This window comes from Dermochelys coriacea, chromosome 1 (genome assembly GCF_009764565.3).
Source record: "Dermochelys coriacea isolate rDerCor1 chromosome 1, rDerCor1.pri.v4, whole genome shotgun sequence".
In the NCBI taxonomy this organism is placed as follows: Eukaryota; Metazoa; Chordata; order Testudines; family Dermochelyidae; genus Dermochelys; species Dermochelys coriacea.
Window position 1 is genome coordinate 139,110,472 of NC_050068.2, and position 13,704 is coordinate 139,124,175.

Consider the following 13,704-nt stretch of genomic DNA (forward strand, 5'->3'; position numbering starts at 1 on the left):
TAATCCCCAAATGTAGTAACATCCTCTGCTGAGCCACCATTTCTAAAGTCTGTTTACATCTGGAAAATCATGGTGCATTACCATCCAGCTTTACACTTAAAATAGTTCATATGAATACAGCTGGTGCAAAGAGAAGCACTGCATTCTCATTTTAAAAAAAGTAGATGATCATAGCGTGAACATACATACACATTCTTTTGCTCTCACTATTGACCTACACTCCTGCAGTATATGCTGTATTAATGATATTGGTCAATGCTGTCCACATCTTCCTCCAGTGTTGGGAGAGAAAGCTGCACCTGTAGGAAAGACATAATTAAAATCTCTTTTGGAGGAGTCCTGTCTTAAGAAAAGACACTTTTTAAAAGTAAGCCTATGACACAACTCTGAGCGGGTGTTGCGGGGAGGACCTGCTGGGGCATTCTGAATAACATCATCAGAAAACACATATCCCATCTATATTGTGCATTATGAGCGACAGGGAATGGATCACTTGATGATTACCTATTGTGTTCATTCCCGGGGGGCACCTGGTATTGGCCACTGTCGGAAGACAGGATACTGGGCTAGATGGACCTTTGGTCTGATCCAGCATGGCTGTTCTTAGTATCCACATATTAAGAGATCCGTTACTGTAACCTCTCAAAGCACTTGTTAAAAGTACTAGATGTATGTAAAAGAAGTTGTTAGTGACAGATGTATACACTACCTCTAGCCATATTTTGTATGAGACTGGTGGTAAACCCAGCACCGTTGGCTTAACACTCAGTGATCCATAGATATGTGGCTGGGCATATCCAGTGGAGATTTCTGCTGTATTTAACCTGCACCAATGTTTCCATAACAGGGGTACATACTGCCTCTTTGGAATAGGCTATTGAGCGCTCTATGTACACTAATAGCCAGATTTTTCAAGAGTGCTCAACTAGCAGCCTAGTGAAGTCAATGGAAGTCTTTCCACTGACTTCAATGGGCAGTGGATGAGGCCCCAAATTAGGCTTGGCCCTGCTGGGAGAAATGGGGCATTAACTAAATGAGAGTTTATATTCAGTTCTTGATTTGTTTCTCCATTTACGCTGTAAGATGCAAAGATGCCTTCTGTCATGGATTCCTTTGTAACTAATAGCCAAGGTAACCTTTATGATGATACACATCCACTTATCCTTAGGAAAAGCTATGTCAATGCCAAGATAGCGTATGTGGTTGCTTTAGACAAGTCACTTTTAATTGCTCTATTTCAGTTTCCCCATCTTTAAAGTATGAATAATAGTTACCATCAAGGCTGTTGTGAACAACTTTGCCAAATTTTACTTCCCTGGAACAAGCTTTTTTTAAAAATTTGATGATCAAGTAACCCATAACTAATATGAACAGATTTTTGTGCCTGGCCTAGTAAGTTTTCCTCACTGTTTTGTAAGGCTGTCTGAGGACTGATTACACACAGTGAAAGTGAAGAGTGCTACGTATAGGCAACATGTCAGAACCAATGATTAAACTGTAAAAGCTTAAAATTCTAACAACATTAAACAGTTATGTATTTGATATAATTGGGAGAGGGGAGAAAAGAGCATTGATTCAATGAATGGCGACAACCCTAATGCTACTTCATGCAAAAGTTGGATGCAGTACCACTATACAGTATCCACTGTATACTAGTACCATTTTATTATTCTGGTCCCTGCACCATCTCAGACCAATTTTCTGTTTTCAGACATGTCTGATAATTCAAGGAAGTAGTGTAGGTGTTTCCTTTGTGACAGCTGTTGCAACAGCACTGCCTGTCAAACTAAAACAGGGAGTCTCAGTTGGTTCTATTTCCATTCCATTAATGCCCCCATTTCCAAGACACATAAGGTGTCTGTTTACCCTTGTCTTATTTATTTTCCATAAATTAGTTCCCAGAGTTGGAAGTTGGACATGTCATTCATTTTTCACTCCTCTGGGATGCCTGACAACCCAATCAAGTCTTTGGTAATGAGCTTACCCTAAATAAACTGAAAAAGATTTGTCTAGCTGGAAACACACACTGGAATCAATAATGGTCGATTCATAAATTCCCTAACACAGCTGAATCCTCTCCAGAGAGGTTGCTACAAGATACTTCATGACCCAGTTAAGTTTTCCCTGTTTCAGAAACAATGATTCCACCAATGAATGGTACAGATTTTAATATATTCCTTTAAAAACAGAAGTTCAGGGGACAAGGCACGAGATGAGTGAGTCAATCTAGAAGTATAAATGGGTGATTTGTCCGTTCACACTGCAATTCAAAGTTTGCGATACTGTTTCTCATCCTCTTGTACTGAACTGTCCCAGACGACTTCTAAATTACATAAAAGTATTTTTCCTATGACTTCACTTCACTGATTGTGTTAGTATCACTTTTAGACAGACTAAATAAAACCCAGTATTTCTAAACCATGTATACCAAGCTAGTTCACATGATGAATGGTAACTTTAAAAAAAAAACAAAGAGAGTTACATGCACACACGAATTTAAATTTGTAAATGGTGGAATTTTGCTATGGGCCCTAATCTATTTTAAACCTCTATTTAGCAGCATACAAATGTCAGATTTCAGCAGTCTTCTCTTGTTCTACAAATTTTAAACAGTTAATGTCTCAGACTGAATTAAGAAAGCACATTAAGACAGATTTGAGAGAGAACCTTCTTTCATCTCAATCAATCAAAGGGCTCTGCGTGAAAAGCATGTTCTGCATGGTTGACGTTACTGAAGCTTTTATAAGGAACCTAATAAAATAAGAGTTTATATAAGTCCCTCACATATGAACATGCATACACAGCATAAATTACTTTTCAATGTAAGGCTTGCCCTGTTTAAACTGGAGAAAATTTTATTTTCATTTACTTAGAAAATGAGCTAAATCCATCTCTCAGCACACATATAAAAACTGAGCTATGATTAAACAAAAGTACAAAGAGGCATCTCTAAGATACTGACTTCCAACTGCGTTCGAGCTACTCATCCCTGCTTCTTACACCATTAACAACTCTCTGCCTGGGTAATATGCACACGTGCAACAGCCTCCTCCCCCCAGGTACAGTCTATCCAGAAAGCTGTGCATCTTCTTGCTCTTTGGGAAATTCCTAAGCCTAAGACATTGTAAGGGACAACTCTATGGCACTCGTCTCTCCAGCCTGCACCAAATACTGTCTGGATGTGCATTGCTGTGGGAGCAGTGCACTGTAGTATCTTACAAGATACCCAGGTTTGGGGGGTGAATTTGACTCCTGCCACCTGGCTTAGTTGAGATCATGTGGGTTGGGCAGATGATATTATTTTTCCTCTGTCAACACATTTTGGAATTAGGAAAACATTTAAAAATGTATGAGATGGAAAAACTATTTCCCTATAGAAAGACTCCAATAAGTGCTGTTCAAAAGTTCTAACAGCACTAGGGCAATTTTTCTTTATCGGGGTGTTGGTGCTTAAGGAAAGATCCCACTCAAGGTCAGTTATAAGAAGTAAAAATGAGAGACTGGATAGTTCCTTTTCTACTTACCCTTTTACTAATCTGCCACTTGGAATCTACTCCAACCCTTTCTTGTGCACTGGCCAGTAATTACACCAACAAATGACTGTGCTATTGTACCTCTCTTTTACAGGGCTCTAGCTAAGAAAAGGCAGGACTATGTGATCGGGGACTCTTTATTGAGAAGAATAGACAGGCTGTAACCAGAGCTGATCCAGAGAATAGAAGGGTGTGCTGTCTTCCAGGTGCTAAGATACGGGATGTAGACCTGAGGTTGAAAAGGATCCTACAGGGAGCAGGAAAGAATCCCCTAATTATTCTTCATGTGGGAACAAATGATACGGCTAGATTCTTGCTGAAAAGTATTAAGGGAGACTATGCTAGGCTGGGGAAGATGCTTAAGGAAATCGAGGCTCAGGTGATCTTTAGTGGGATTCTGTCTGTTCCTAGAGAAGGGCAACAAAGGTGTGACAAGATTATGACTATCAACGGATGGCTTAGGCAGTGGTGCTATAAGGAGGACTTTGGGATGTATGGCCACTGGGAGGCATTCATGGACAGAGGACAGTTCTCTCGGGATGGACTTCATCTGAGTAGGGAAGGAAATAGACTTCTAGGATGGAGGCTGGCACAACTGATTGAGAGCTTTAAACTAGGAATTTGGGGGAGATGGTTGGGAGATGTCCAGGTAATCTCCACGCAACATTTTAGCATTCAGAGGGAAGACGACAAAGTAAGAAAGGATACAGCCGTGGGTAGGAGACTGTATATAAGGAGCAAGGGCAGTGAGGATACCAGTCTAATAGGTTATACTGGCTATAGAATGACTGTGCCTAATAGGGTACAAAATGTGAGCGAGGCCAAACAGCAAAAATTAAGATGTTTGTACACCAAGGCTCCTCGCATGGAGGAACAAAATGGAGGAACTAGAGCTACTGGTGCAGGAATTGAAACCAGGTATTATAGGGATAACAGAAACATGGTGGAACAGTAGTCATGACTGGACTACAGGTATTGAAAGGTATGTGCTGTTTAGGAAAGACAGAAATAAAGGTAAAGGTGGAGTAGCATTGTGTATCAGTGATGAGGTAAAATGTAAAGAAATAAGAAGCGATGCAATGGATAAGACAGAGTCCGTCTGGGCAAAAATTACATTGGGGAAGAAAACTAGTAGAGCCTCTCCTATGATAGTGCTTGGCTATAGACCACTGGGATCTAACTTGGATATGGATAGAGCCCTTCTTAATTTTTTTAATAAAGTAAATACTAATAGAAAATGAGTGATCATGGGATACTAACGTCCCAGATATAGACTGAAGGACCAGTGCTAGTAATAATAATAGGGCTCAGATTTTCCTAGATGCGATAGCTGATGGTTTCCTTCATCAAGTAGTTGCTGAACCGACTAGAGGGGATGCCATTTTAGATTTGGTTTTGGTGAGTAGTGAGGACCTCATAGAAGAAATGGTTGTAGGGGATAATCTTGGTTCACGTGATCATGAGCTAATTCAGTTCAAACTGAACAGAAGGATTAACAAAAATAAATCTGCAACTAGGGTTTTTGATTTCAAAAGGGCTGACTTTCAAAAATTAAAGGAAATTAGTTAGGGAAGTGGATTGGACTGAAGAACTTATGGATCTAAAGGTAGAGGAGGCCTGGGATTACTTTAAATCAAAGCTGCAGAAGCTATCGGAAGCCTGTATCCCAAGAAAGGGGAAAAAATTCATAGGCAGGAGTTGTAGACCAAGCTGGATGAGCAAGCATCTTAGAGAGATGATTAAGAAGAAGCAGAAAGCATACAGGGAGTGGAAGATGGGAGGGATCAGCAAGGAAAACTACCTTATTGAGGTCAGAACACTTAGGGATAAAGTGAGACAGGCTAAAAGTCGAGTAGAGTTGGACCTTGCAAAGGGAATTAAAACCAATAGTAAAAGGTTCTATAGCCATATAAATAAGAAGAAAACTAAGAAGGAAGAAGTGGGGCCATTAAAATCTGAGGATGGAATGGAGATTAAGGATAATCTAGGCATGGCCCAATATCTAAACAAATACTTTGCCTCAGTCTTTAATAAGGCTAAAGAAGATCTTAGGAATAATGGTAGCATGACAATTGGGAATGAGGATATGGAGGTAGATATCATATCTGAGGTAGAAGTGAAACTCAAACAGCTTAATGGGACTAAATCGGAGGGACCCAGATAATCTTCATCCAAGAATATTAAAGGAATTGGCACCTGAAATTGCAAGCCCATTAGCAAGAATTTTTAATGAATCTGTAAACTCAGGAGTTGTACCGAATGATTGGAGAATTGCTATTATAGTTCCTATTTTTAAAAAAAGAAAAAAAAAGTGATCTGGGTAACTACAGGCCTTAGTTTGACATCTGTAGTATGCAAGGTCCCGGAAAAAATTTTGAAGGAGAATATAGTTAAGGACACTGAAGTCAATAGTAAATGGGACAAAATACAACATGGTTTTACAAAAGGTAGATCGTGACAAACCAACCTGATCTCCTTTTTTGAGAAAGTAACAGATTTTTTAGACAAAGGAAACGCAGTGGATCTAATTTACCTCGATTTCAGTAAGGCGTTTGATACTGTGCCACATGGGGAATGATTAGTTAAATTGGAAAAGATGGGGATCAATATGAACATCGAAAGGTGGTTAAGGAATTAGCTAAAGGGGAGACTACAACGAGTCCTACTGAAAGGTGAACTGTCAGGCTGGAGAGAGGTTACTAGTGGAGTTCCTCAGGGATCAGTTTTGGGACCAATCTTATTTAATCTTTTTATTACTGACCTCGGCCATAAAAGTGGGAGTTTGCAGATGATACAAAGCTGGGAGGTATTGCCAATTCAGGGAAGGATTGGGATATCATACAGGAGGATCTGGATGACCTTGTAAGCTGGAGTAATAGTAATAGGATGAAATTTAATAGTGGGAAGTGTAAGGTTATGCATTTAGGGATTAACAACAAGAATTTTAGTTATAAGCTAGGGACGCATCAATTAGAAGTAACGGAGGAGGAGGAGAAGGACCTTGGAGTATTGGTTGATCATAGGATGACTATGAGCTGCCAATGTGATATGGCTGTGAAAAAAGCTAATGCGGTTTTGGGATGCATCAGGAGAGTATTTCCAGTAGGGATAAGGAGGTTTTAGTACCGTTATACAAGGCGCTAGTGAGACCTCACCTGGAATACTGTGTGCAGTTCTGGTCTCCCATGTTTAAAAAGGATGAATTCAAACTGGAGCAGGTATAGAGAAGGGCTATTAGGATGATGCGAGGAATGGAAAGCTTGTCTTATGAAAGGAGACTTAAGGAGCTTGGCTTGTTTAGCCTAACTAAAAGAAGGTTGAGGGGAGATGTGATTGCTCTCTATAAATATATCAGAGGGATAAATAACGGAGACTGAGAGGAATTATTTAAGCTCAGTACTAATGTGGACACAAGAACAAATGGATCTATAATGGCCACCAAGAAATTTAGACTTGAAATTAGATGAAGGTTTCTAACCATCAGAGGAGTGAAGTTTTGGAATAGCCTTCCAAGGGAAGCAGTGGGGCCAAAAGATCTATCTGGCTTTAAGATTAAACTCAATAAGTTTATGGAGGAGATGATATGATGGGATAATATGATTTTGGCAATTAATTGATCTTTAAATATTCAGGGTAAATAGGCCTAATCCCCTGAGATGGGATATTATATGGGTGGGATCTGAGTTACCGAGGAAAGAATTTTCTGTAGTATCTGGCTGGTGAATCTTGCCCATATGCTCAGGGTTTAGCTGATTGCCATATTTGGGGTCGGGAAGGAATTTTCCTCCAGGGCAGATTGGAGAGGCCCTGAAGGTTTTTTGCCTTCCTCTGTAGCATGGGGCACGGGTCACTTGAGGGAGGATTCTCTGCTCCTTGAAGTCTTTAAACCACAATTTTAGGACTTCAATAGCTCTGACATAGGTGAGGTTTTTTGTAGGACTGGGTGAGTGAGATTTTGTGGCCTGCATTGTGCAGGAGGTCAGACTAGATGATCAGAATGGTCCCTTCTGACCTTAGTATCAATGAATCTAAGAACCAGTGGTACTCATTCAGCCCATTCCATAGGAGCAAGCCTCACCCCTCAGTGGAAGTCAACAAGGGGAAATCATTGTCTTCCTCCACCTTGAGCTCACCTGGGTTAAGCCAGAGGAGTGAGCACTGTGGCTCTGTATATATATTTATATTATATTTAATATAAACAAATACAACAGCCTACATTATAAAGAGTACTAAGTATTATCCGGTGCTGTTTAAAGAGAGATTTTTCTATTAGGGAGACCACCTCTAATGGTTCTAGTTACATCTGATGAAGAACCATCTGTCTAATCAAAGGACACGAAACAAACATCAACTCTTCCTCTAGTAAGTACAGATGATATTCTGGAAGAGCGATGCTTATGTATCTCATCTTCTAGGTCATCTACAGTGGACAAGATATTAAGATTTAGAAAGTGTGCTTGAGTGAAGGAAACATATCTTTTGGATCTACAGGCAGCTGTTTATTCATCTACCCAAAACAATTATAAGCATAAAACTGTTTTTAAAAGAGGAAGTCAGAGATCAGCTTCTCCAATGCTGCAATGGTCCAGAACGATGTAGCTTTCTCCAAGGCAGATGCTATGTCATCAGAGAGAGGCTACCGATTTATGACAGCCATAATTCTGATCTCATGCTTGACTTCATTGGAGTTACTCCTGCACCACTCTGGTGTAATTGAGATCAGAATCCGGCTCAATGTGTATTAAAAATAGTGCCTGGGTATCACATGGAAACTGAATAAATCGGAGAAAGATAACACTAAACTGTGCTTTTAACTATTCACAACATCAACATACAGAAGCCATGCTTAAGAGAGAGTTAATTAATTCAAATATACAGAAAAAATACACTCTCCTTAGTTGGGAATTTTATGCCAGAGGAGCATCTCCCTATTTATATTTTTTGATCTCTACAATCATTATTTTCCTCTTGGCATAAGTGCATAATTCTTACTTAATTTACTTTAAATTGCACATTGCATTTAGGGTAGAATAGGCACCACTCATTGTACATAAAAAGAAACGGAGTACTTGTGGCACCTTAGAGACTAACAAGTTTATTTGAGCATAAACTTTCGTGAGCTATGAAGTGAGCTGTAGCTCACGAAAGCTTATGCTCAAATACATTTGTTAGTCTCTAAGGTGCCACAAGTACTCCTTTTCTTTTTGCGAATACAGACTAACACGGCTGCTATTCGGAAACCACTCATTGTACATGTTTCTCATGGTTCTGGAATTAGGCCAAATTTCATCTTCATTGTTCAGCTGTCCCCTACAGATTGGTGCTCACACATGATGAGTGGCGTTTAAATCCTGTGCAGTGAAAGACACATGTTCAGTAAGTGAAGAGGGAAGAGAGAGGAGAGGGGGAAAAAGAGCTTCTGTATCTTTACTTTCGTTTTTCATCAAGAGGCATAGTCTATTGCATCAGGCAGCCTGTGCTAGGCAGGAAATCCTGTAAATAGGTGGCTACAGCTTTTGTTAAGTATGTCATAGTTCCATATGCCCCACTTGGAGCACTGTCATAGAAAAAGTGGCAAATTCCTGTGGCGAAGTCTCGCTCCAAGAAGTCATCATTTGCTCCAAGTGATTTCTGAGAGGGGGGAAAATAAAAAGGAGGGGAGGAGAAAAATCAGATATCCGTGTTCAGATCAGAATTACTAAACTTAAAAACAAATACTAGACCAGGACTACAATTGTATCTGCACTGAATAAGGAAAACAGTTCTCCCTTCACTAATTCCTTTCCAAAGACTGTAGGACAACATAGGTTATTTAGAACCTTTTTCTCTACCCATGCTAGTTCACTTCTCTTAACTTCCCCTTTATGGACCTTATTTTTTGCATATCTCTGGTAACACACGACTAGCTTGTTTTCCCCATCTCTACTTAAACAGTGGCCCTTTGGTTCTCAGTATTCTGGTGAAGTAAAAGGTGATTTTAAACAGATGTTTAGGCTTGAGAGAGCATTACCCCGCTATAACTGTAAAACTGCAGCAAAAGAGACTATTTCATTAATTACAGGAAGTTTTAATCTTCTGAATACATTTTCAAAAGATGCTTACATGACTTGCTTTTTGTGGAGGGAAAAATAATTTTTCCACAAATACCAAAAATGAAGTTCGTTTCAAACACAATACCTTCCCAACTCCACCCTCAGATATTACTGGAAATCTGCTGTACCCACCTGTTCCTGAAAAAACAGATCGTTAGCCACATGCACTATTCTATCCACATGGATTATGCCCCCGATGCTGGTCACCTCTATGTCCGACAGCAGTGTGAGAACAAGAATAGCTTCCACCAGCAGCTGTCTGTATTCAGGTTGAGGTACATGGTTCAGCACTGACTCCACATGCACAGCAAACTTGATTTCACAAGGGGTCATCTGGAAAGTTAGGTGGTAGGTTAGTGGAAAGTAGGACTGTCAATCGCAGTTAACTCACGCAATTAACTCAAAAAAATCAATCACAATTAATTGCAGTTTTAATCGCACTGTTAAACAATAGAACACCAATTTAAATTTATTAAATATTTTGGATGTTTTTCTACATATTCATATATATATTGTATTCTGTGTTGTAATTGAAATCAGTGTATATTATTTTGATTATAAATATTTGCACTGTAAAAATGATAAGCAAAAGAAATAGTATTTTTCAATTCATCTCATACAAGTACTGTGGTGCAATCTCTTTATCATGAAAATGCAACTTAAGAATGTAGATTTTTTTTTGTTACATGACTGTGCTCAAGAACAAAACAATGTAAAACTTCAAAGCTTACAAGTCCACTCAGTCCTACTTCTTGTTCAGCCAATCGCTAAGACAAACAAGTTTGTTTACATTTACAGGAGATAATACTGCTCTCTTCTTATTTACAATGTCACCAGAAAGCGAGTACAGGCATTTGCATGGCACTTTTCTAGCCAGCATTGCAAGGTATTTACATGCCAGATATGCTAAACATTCATATGGCCCTTCATGCTTTGGCCACCATTCCAGAGAACATGCTTCCATGCTGATGACGCTCGTTAAAAAAAAATGCGTTAATTAAATTTGTGACTGAACTTCTTGGGGGAGAATTGTATGTCCCCTACTCTGTTTTGCCTGCATTCTGCCATATATTTCATGTTATAGCAGTCTTGGATGATGACCCTGCACATGTTGTTCATTTTAAGAACACTTTCACTGCAGATTTTACAAAGTGCAAAGAAAGTACCAATGTGAGATTTCTAAAGATAGCTACAGCACTCGACCCAAGGTTTAAAAATTTGAAGTGCCTTTTAAAAATCTGAGAGGGACGAGGTGTGAAGCATGCTTTCAGAAGTCTTAAAAGAGCACCACTCCGATGCAGAAACTACAGAACCTGAACCACCAAAAAAGAAAATCAACCTTCTGCTGGTGACATCTGACTCAGATATAAAAATGAACATGCGTCGCTCCGCACTGCTTTGGACTGTTATCAATCAGAACCCGTCATCAGCATGGATGCATTGTGGTTAAAGCATGAAGGGACACATGATTCTTTAGCGCATCTGGCACGTAAATATCTTGCGATGCTGGCTACAACAGTGCTATGAGAACATCTGTTCTCACTTTCCAGTGACATTGTAAACAAGAAACAGGCAGCGTTATCTCCTGCAAAAGTAAACAAACTTGTCTGTATGAGCAATTAGCTGAACAAGAAGTAGGACTGAGTGGATTTGCAGGCTCTAAAATTTTACATTGTTTTATTTTAGAGTGGTTTTTTTTGTATATAATTCTACATTTGTAAATTCAACTTTCACAATAAAGAGATTGCACTACAGTACTTGTATTAGGTGAACTGAAAAATAGTATTTCTTTTGGTTTTTTATAGTGCAAATACCTGTAATCAAAAATAATATAAAGTGAGCACTGTACATTTTGTATTCTGTTATAACTGAAATCAAGATATTTGAAAATGTAGAAAACATCTAAAATATTTAAATTAATGGTATTCTATTATTAACAGTGTTGATTAATTGCAATTAATTTTTTTAATCGCTTGACAGCCCTAGTGGAAAGATAAACAGATAAAATGCAAGACGATAAGGCCCCAGATCCTCCAGACACTTAAACATGTGCTTAACTTTGCACATGTAAAGAGTCCCATGGAAATGAATGGGATTATTTGCATATGGAAAACTAAGTACTTGCAAACTATTTGCAGACTCAAGGTTTAGCAATCCAAAAAAAATTTTGTAACTTCCAGAAAAGTCTGTCAACACACATTGCTTACATACGGGAATATTGATGCTTATTATCTTGCAAATTAATTCTTTGATCATGACATTAACCTCACACATTATTTTGTGTAGGCATATTTTAGGATCACAGGTTTTGTTTATGAAGCCAAAGATATTGTAGAGATTAAAAAAAAAGCCCACATCACTTGCTAAGAATGAATGTTATCCCACAGACTGATATCTACATTGCTGGTAGAACAACCTACTTTGCATTGGCAGAACTGTGGAGATGTCACATTAAATGATAGCCTCAAGAGGTTATGCTTATTGAGTTTGATTCCTATTAACAGTGAAATTAGATACTGTCAAGGTCAGACAGGCCTAGAAACGAATCCTATTTTTTGTAAATAGCCTGATGGTGGAGGGAGATGGGGGGCTGGGGAGGGGAAAACTTTTCACTTCCACAAAATAAGGACTGCAATATCACAAAAAATTTCATCTTCTTTTGCAGCTGTTACCAGCACCATAACATAGAGTGATGTGCATGTTTTAAACAGGGATATGCACACTGAGCTATGCCTCCATTGTGCTTGTCTGCTCTATTTGTATGAGCAGACAGGAGACTGCATTATATAGATTTTTTGTCAATTTCAATACTCTACATGCTTACAACAGTGAGGCAGACAGGCAGGATGGCATCATTTGCATGTATAATACATCAGCAAACTGAAAGCCAGACAGTCTAATTTTAGGCCTACCAATCCTAACTGTATCCTGTTAATTCTGAAAATAGATTTGAAGGAGAGTGAATACTGTCCTACTGTTTTAACCAATTAAATGACAATAAAGCTTACAAGTCAGAATATGAGAAACATACAGTATTACACTACACAAGGCAGACATGACACTTTTACAGGGGATGGTATTCATTTTAATCAAACAGCAATATTACACTGATATTCGCATATATACCCATGGGTGAGGTGCCACCTTGTAAGTGGTATGGGTGATAGTCACACCATAGGAGGTATTGTCATCAGCATACATGAAATTGTTAAAACACATGGCTTGCTGCACTAAGTGCACTGCAAAAAGATTTTGCACTTCACAAGTGTAATGCCACCTGTGCAAATTGCACAATTGAATCAACCATGGCATTTAAAAGCAAGAAAAGAAGGTTTTTTATCATGGTGAACAAAGAGCTGCCTGGAAACTGATGCTGGAGGAGCAGGTAAGAGCTGCTCCTGCGGTGAAGAAAGACCATCAGCTCTGGAGACAAGGCAGCCCTGGCGGTAAGCAGCTATCCAAAGACCGGCAATGTTGGGAGTCAAAGATCCCTGAAAAAAAGGAAAGGAGTACTTGTGGCACCTTAGAGACTAACAAATTTATTTGCGCATAAGCTTTCGTGAGCTACAGCTCACTTCACCGGATGTATCCGATGAAGTGAGCTGTAGCTCACGAAAGCTTATGCGCAAATAAATTTGTTAGTTTAAGGTGCCACAAGTACTCCTTTTCTTTTTTGCGAATACAGACTAACACGGCTGCTACTCTGAAACCTAAAGATCCCTGAGAGTGGAAACAGGAATGGAGCATTGTAGGGATTCGGTTGGGGGTGGGGTGAAATTCATGCGCTTCTCTTTTCCTGGTGGGAACAGACTCAAATATCTTCAAGTGACAAGAATGATTAGTTTGCATTCTGTGAAACAGTTACTCTCCAAATGCTGAGAAACAGACAAGTGGAAGGGGTTAGAGACAATAATTTAACCTAAAAAGAAAAGGAGTATTTGTGGCACCTTAGAGACTAACAAATTTATTTGAGCATAAGCTTTCGTGAGCTACAGCTACTCACTCTACAGCTCATTAGCCTTATGGCTTGGTTCCCTGTTTTATTGGCTCAGAGTATCATTACACTACGTCATACTGCG

General features: G+C 39.1%; 1 protein-coding gene across 13 annotated transcripts in view; it reads right to left on the reverse strand.

Moving 5' to 3' along the window:
- Window positions 1–8,943: 8,943 nt before the first annotated feature.
- The window catches only part of PHKA2 (phosphorylase kinase regulatory subunit alpha 2), a 69,860-nt gene continuing 65,099 nt past the window's right edge, over window positions 8,944–13,704 (reverse strand). For 12 of the 13 annotated variants that reach the window (XM_043504535.1, XM_038418513.2, XM_038418969.2 and 9 more), the window contains 2 exons: window positions 9,758–9,958; window positions 8,944–9,164 (listed from right to left, as the gene is read on the reverse strand). In XM_043504535.1, coding sequence (XP_043360470.1) covers window positions 8,991–9,164; window positions 9,758–9,958 — 375 coding nt within the window. In that variant the 3' untranslated portion in view covers window positions 8,944–8,990. Of the gene's footprint in view, window positions 9,165–9,757; window positions 9,959–12,044; window positions 13,117–13,704 lie in introns of those variants that run through there. The other variant, XM_038419225.2, reaches the window with a different exon arrangement.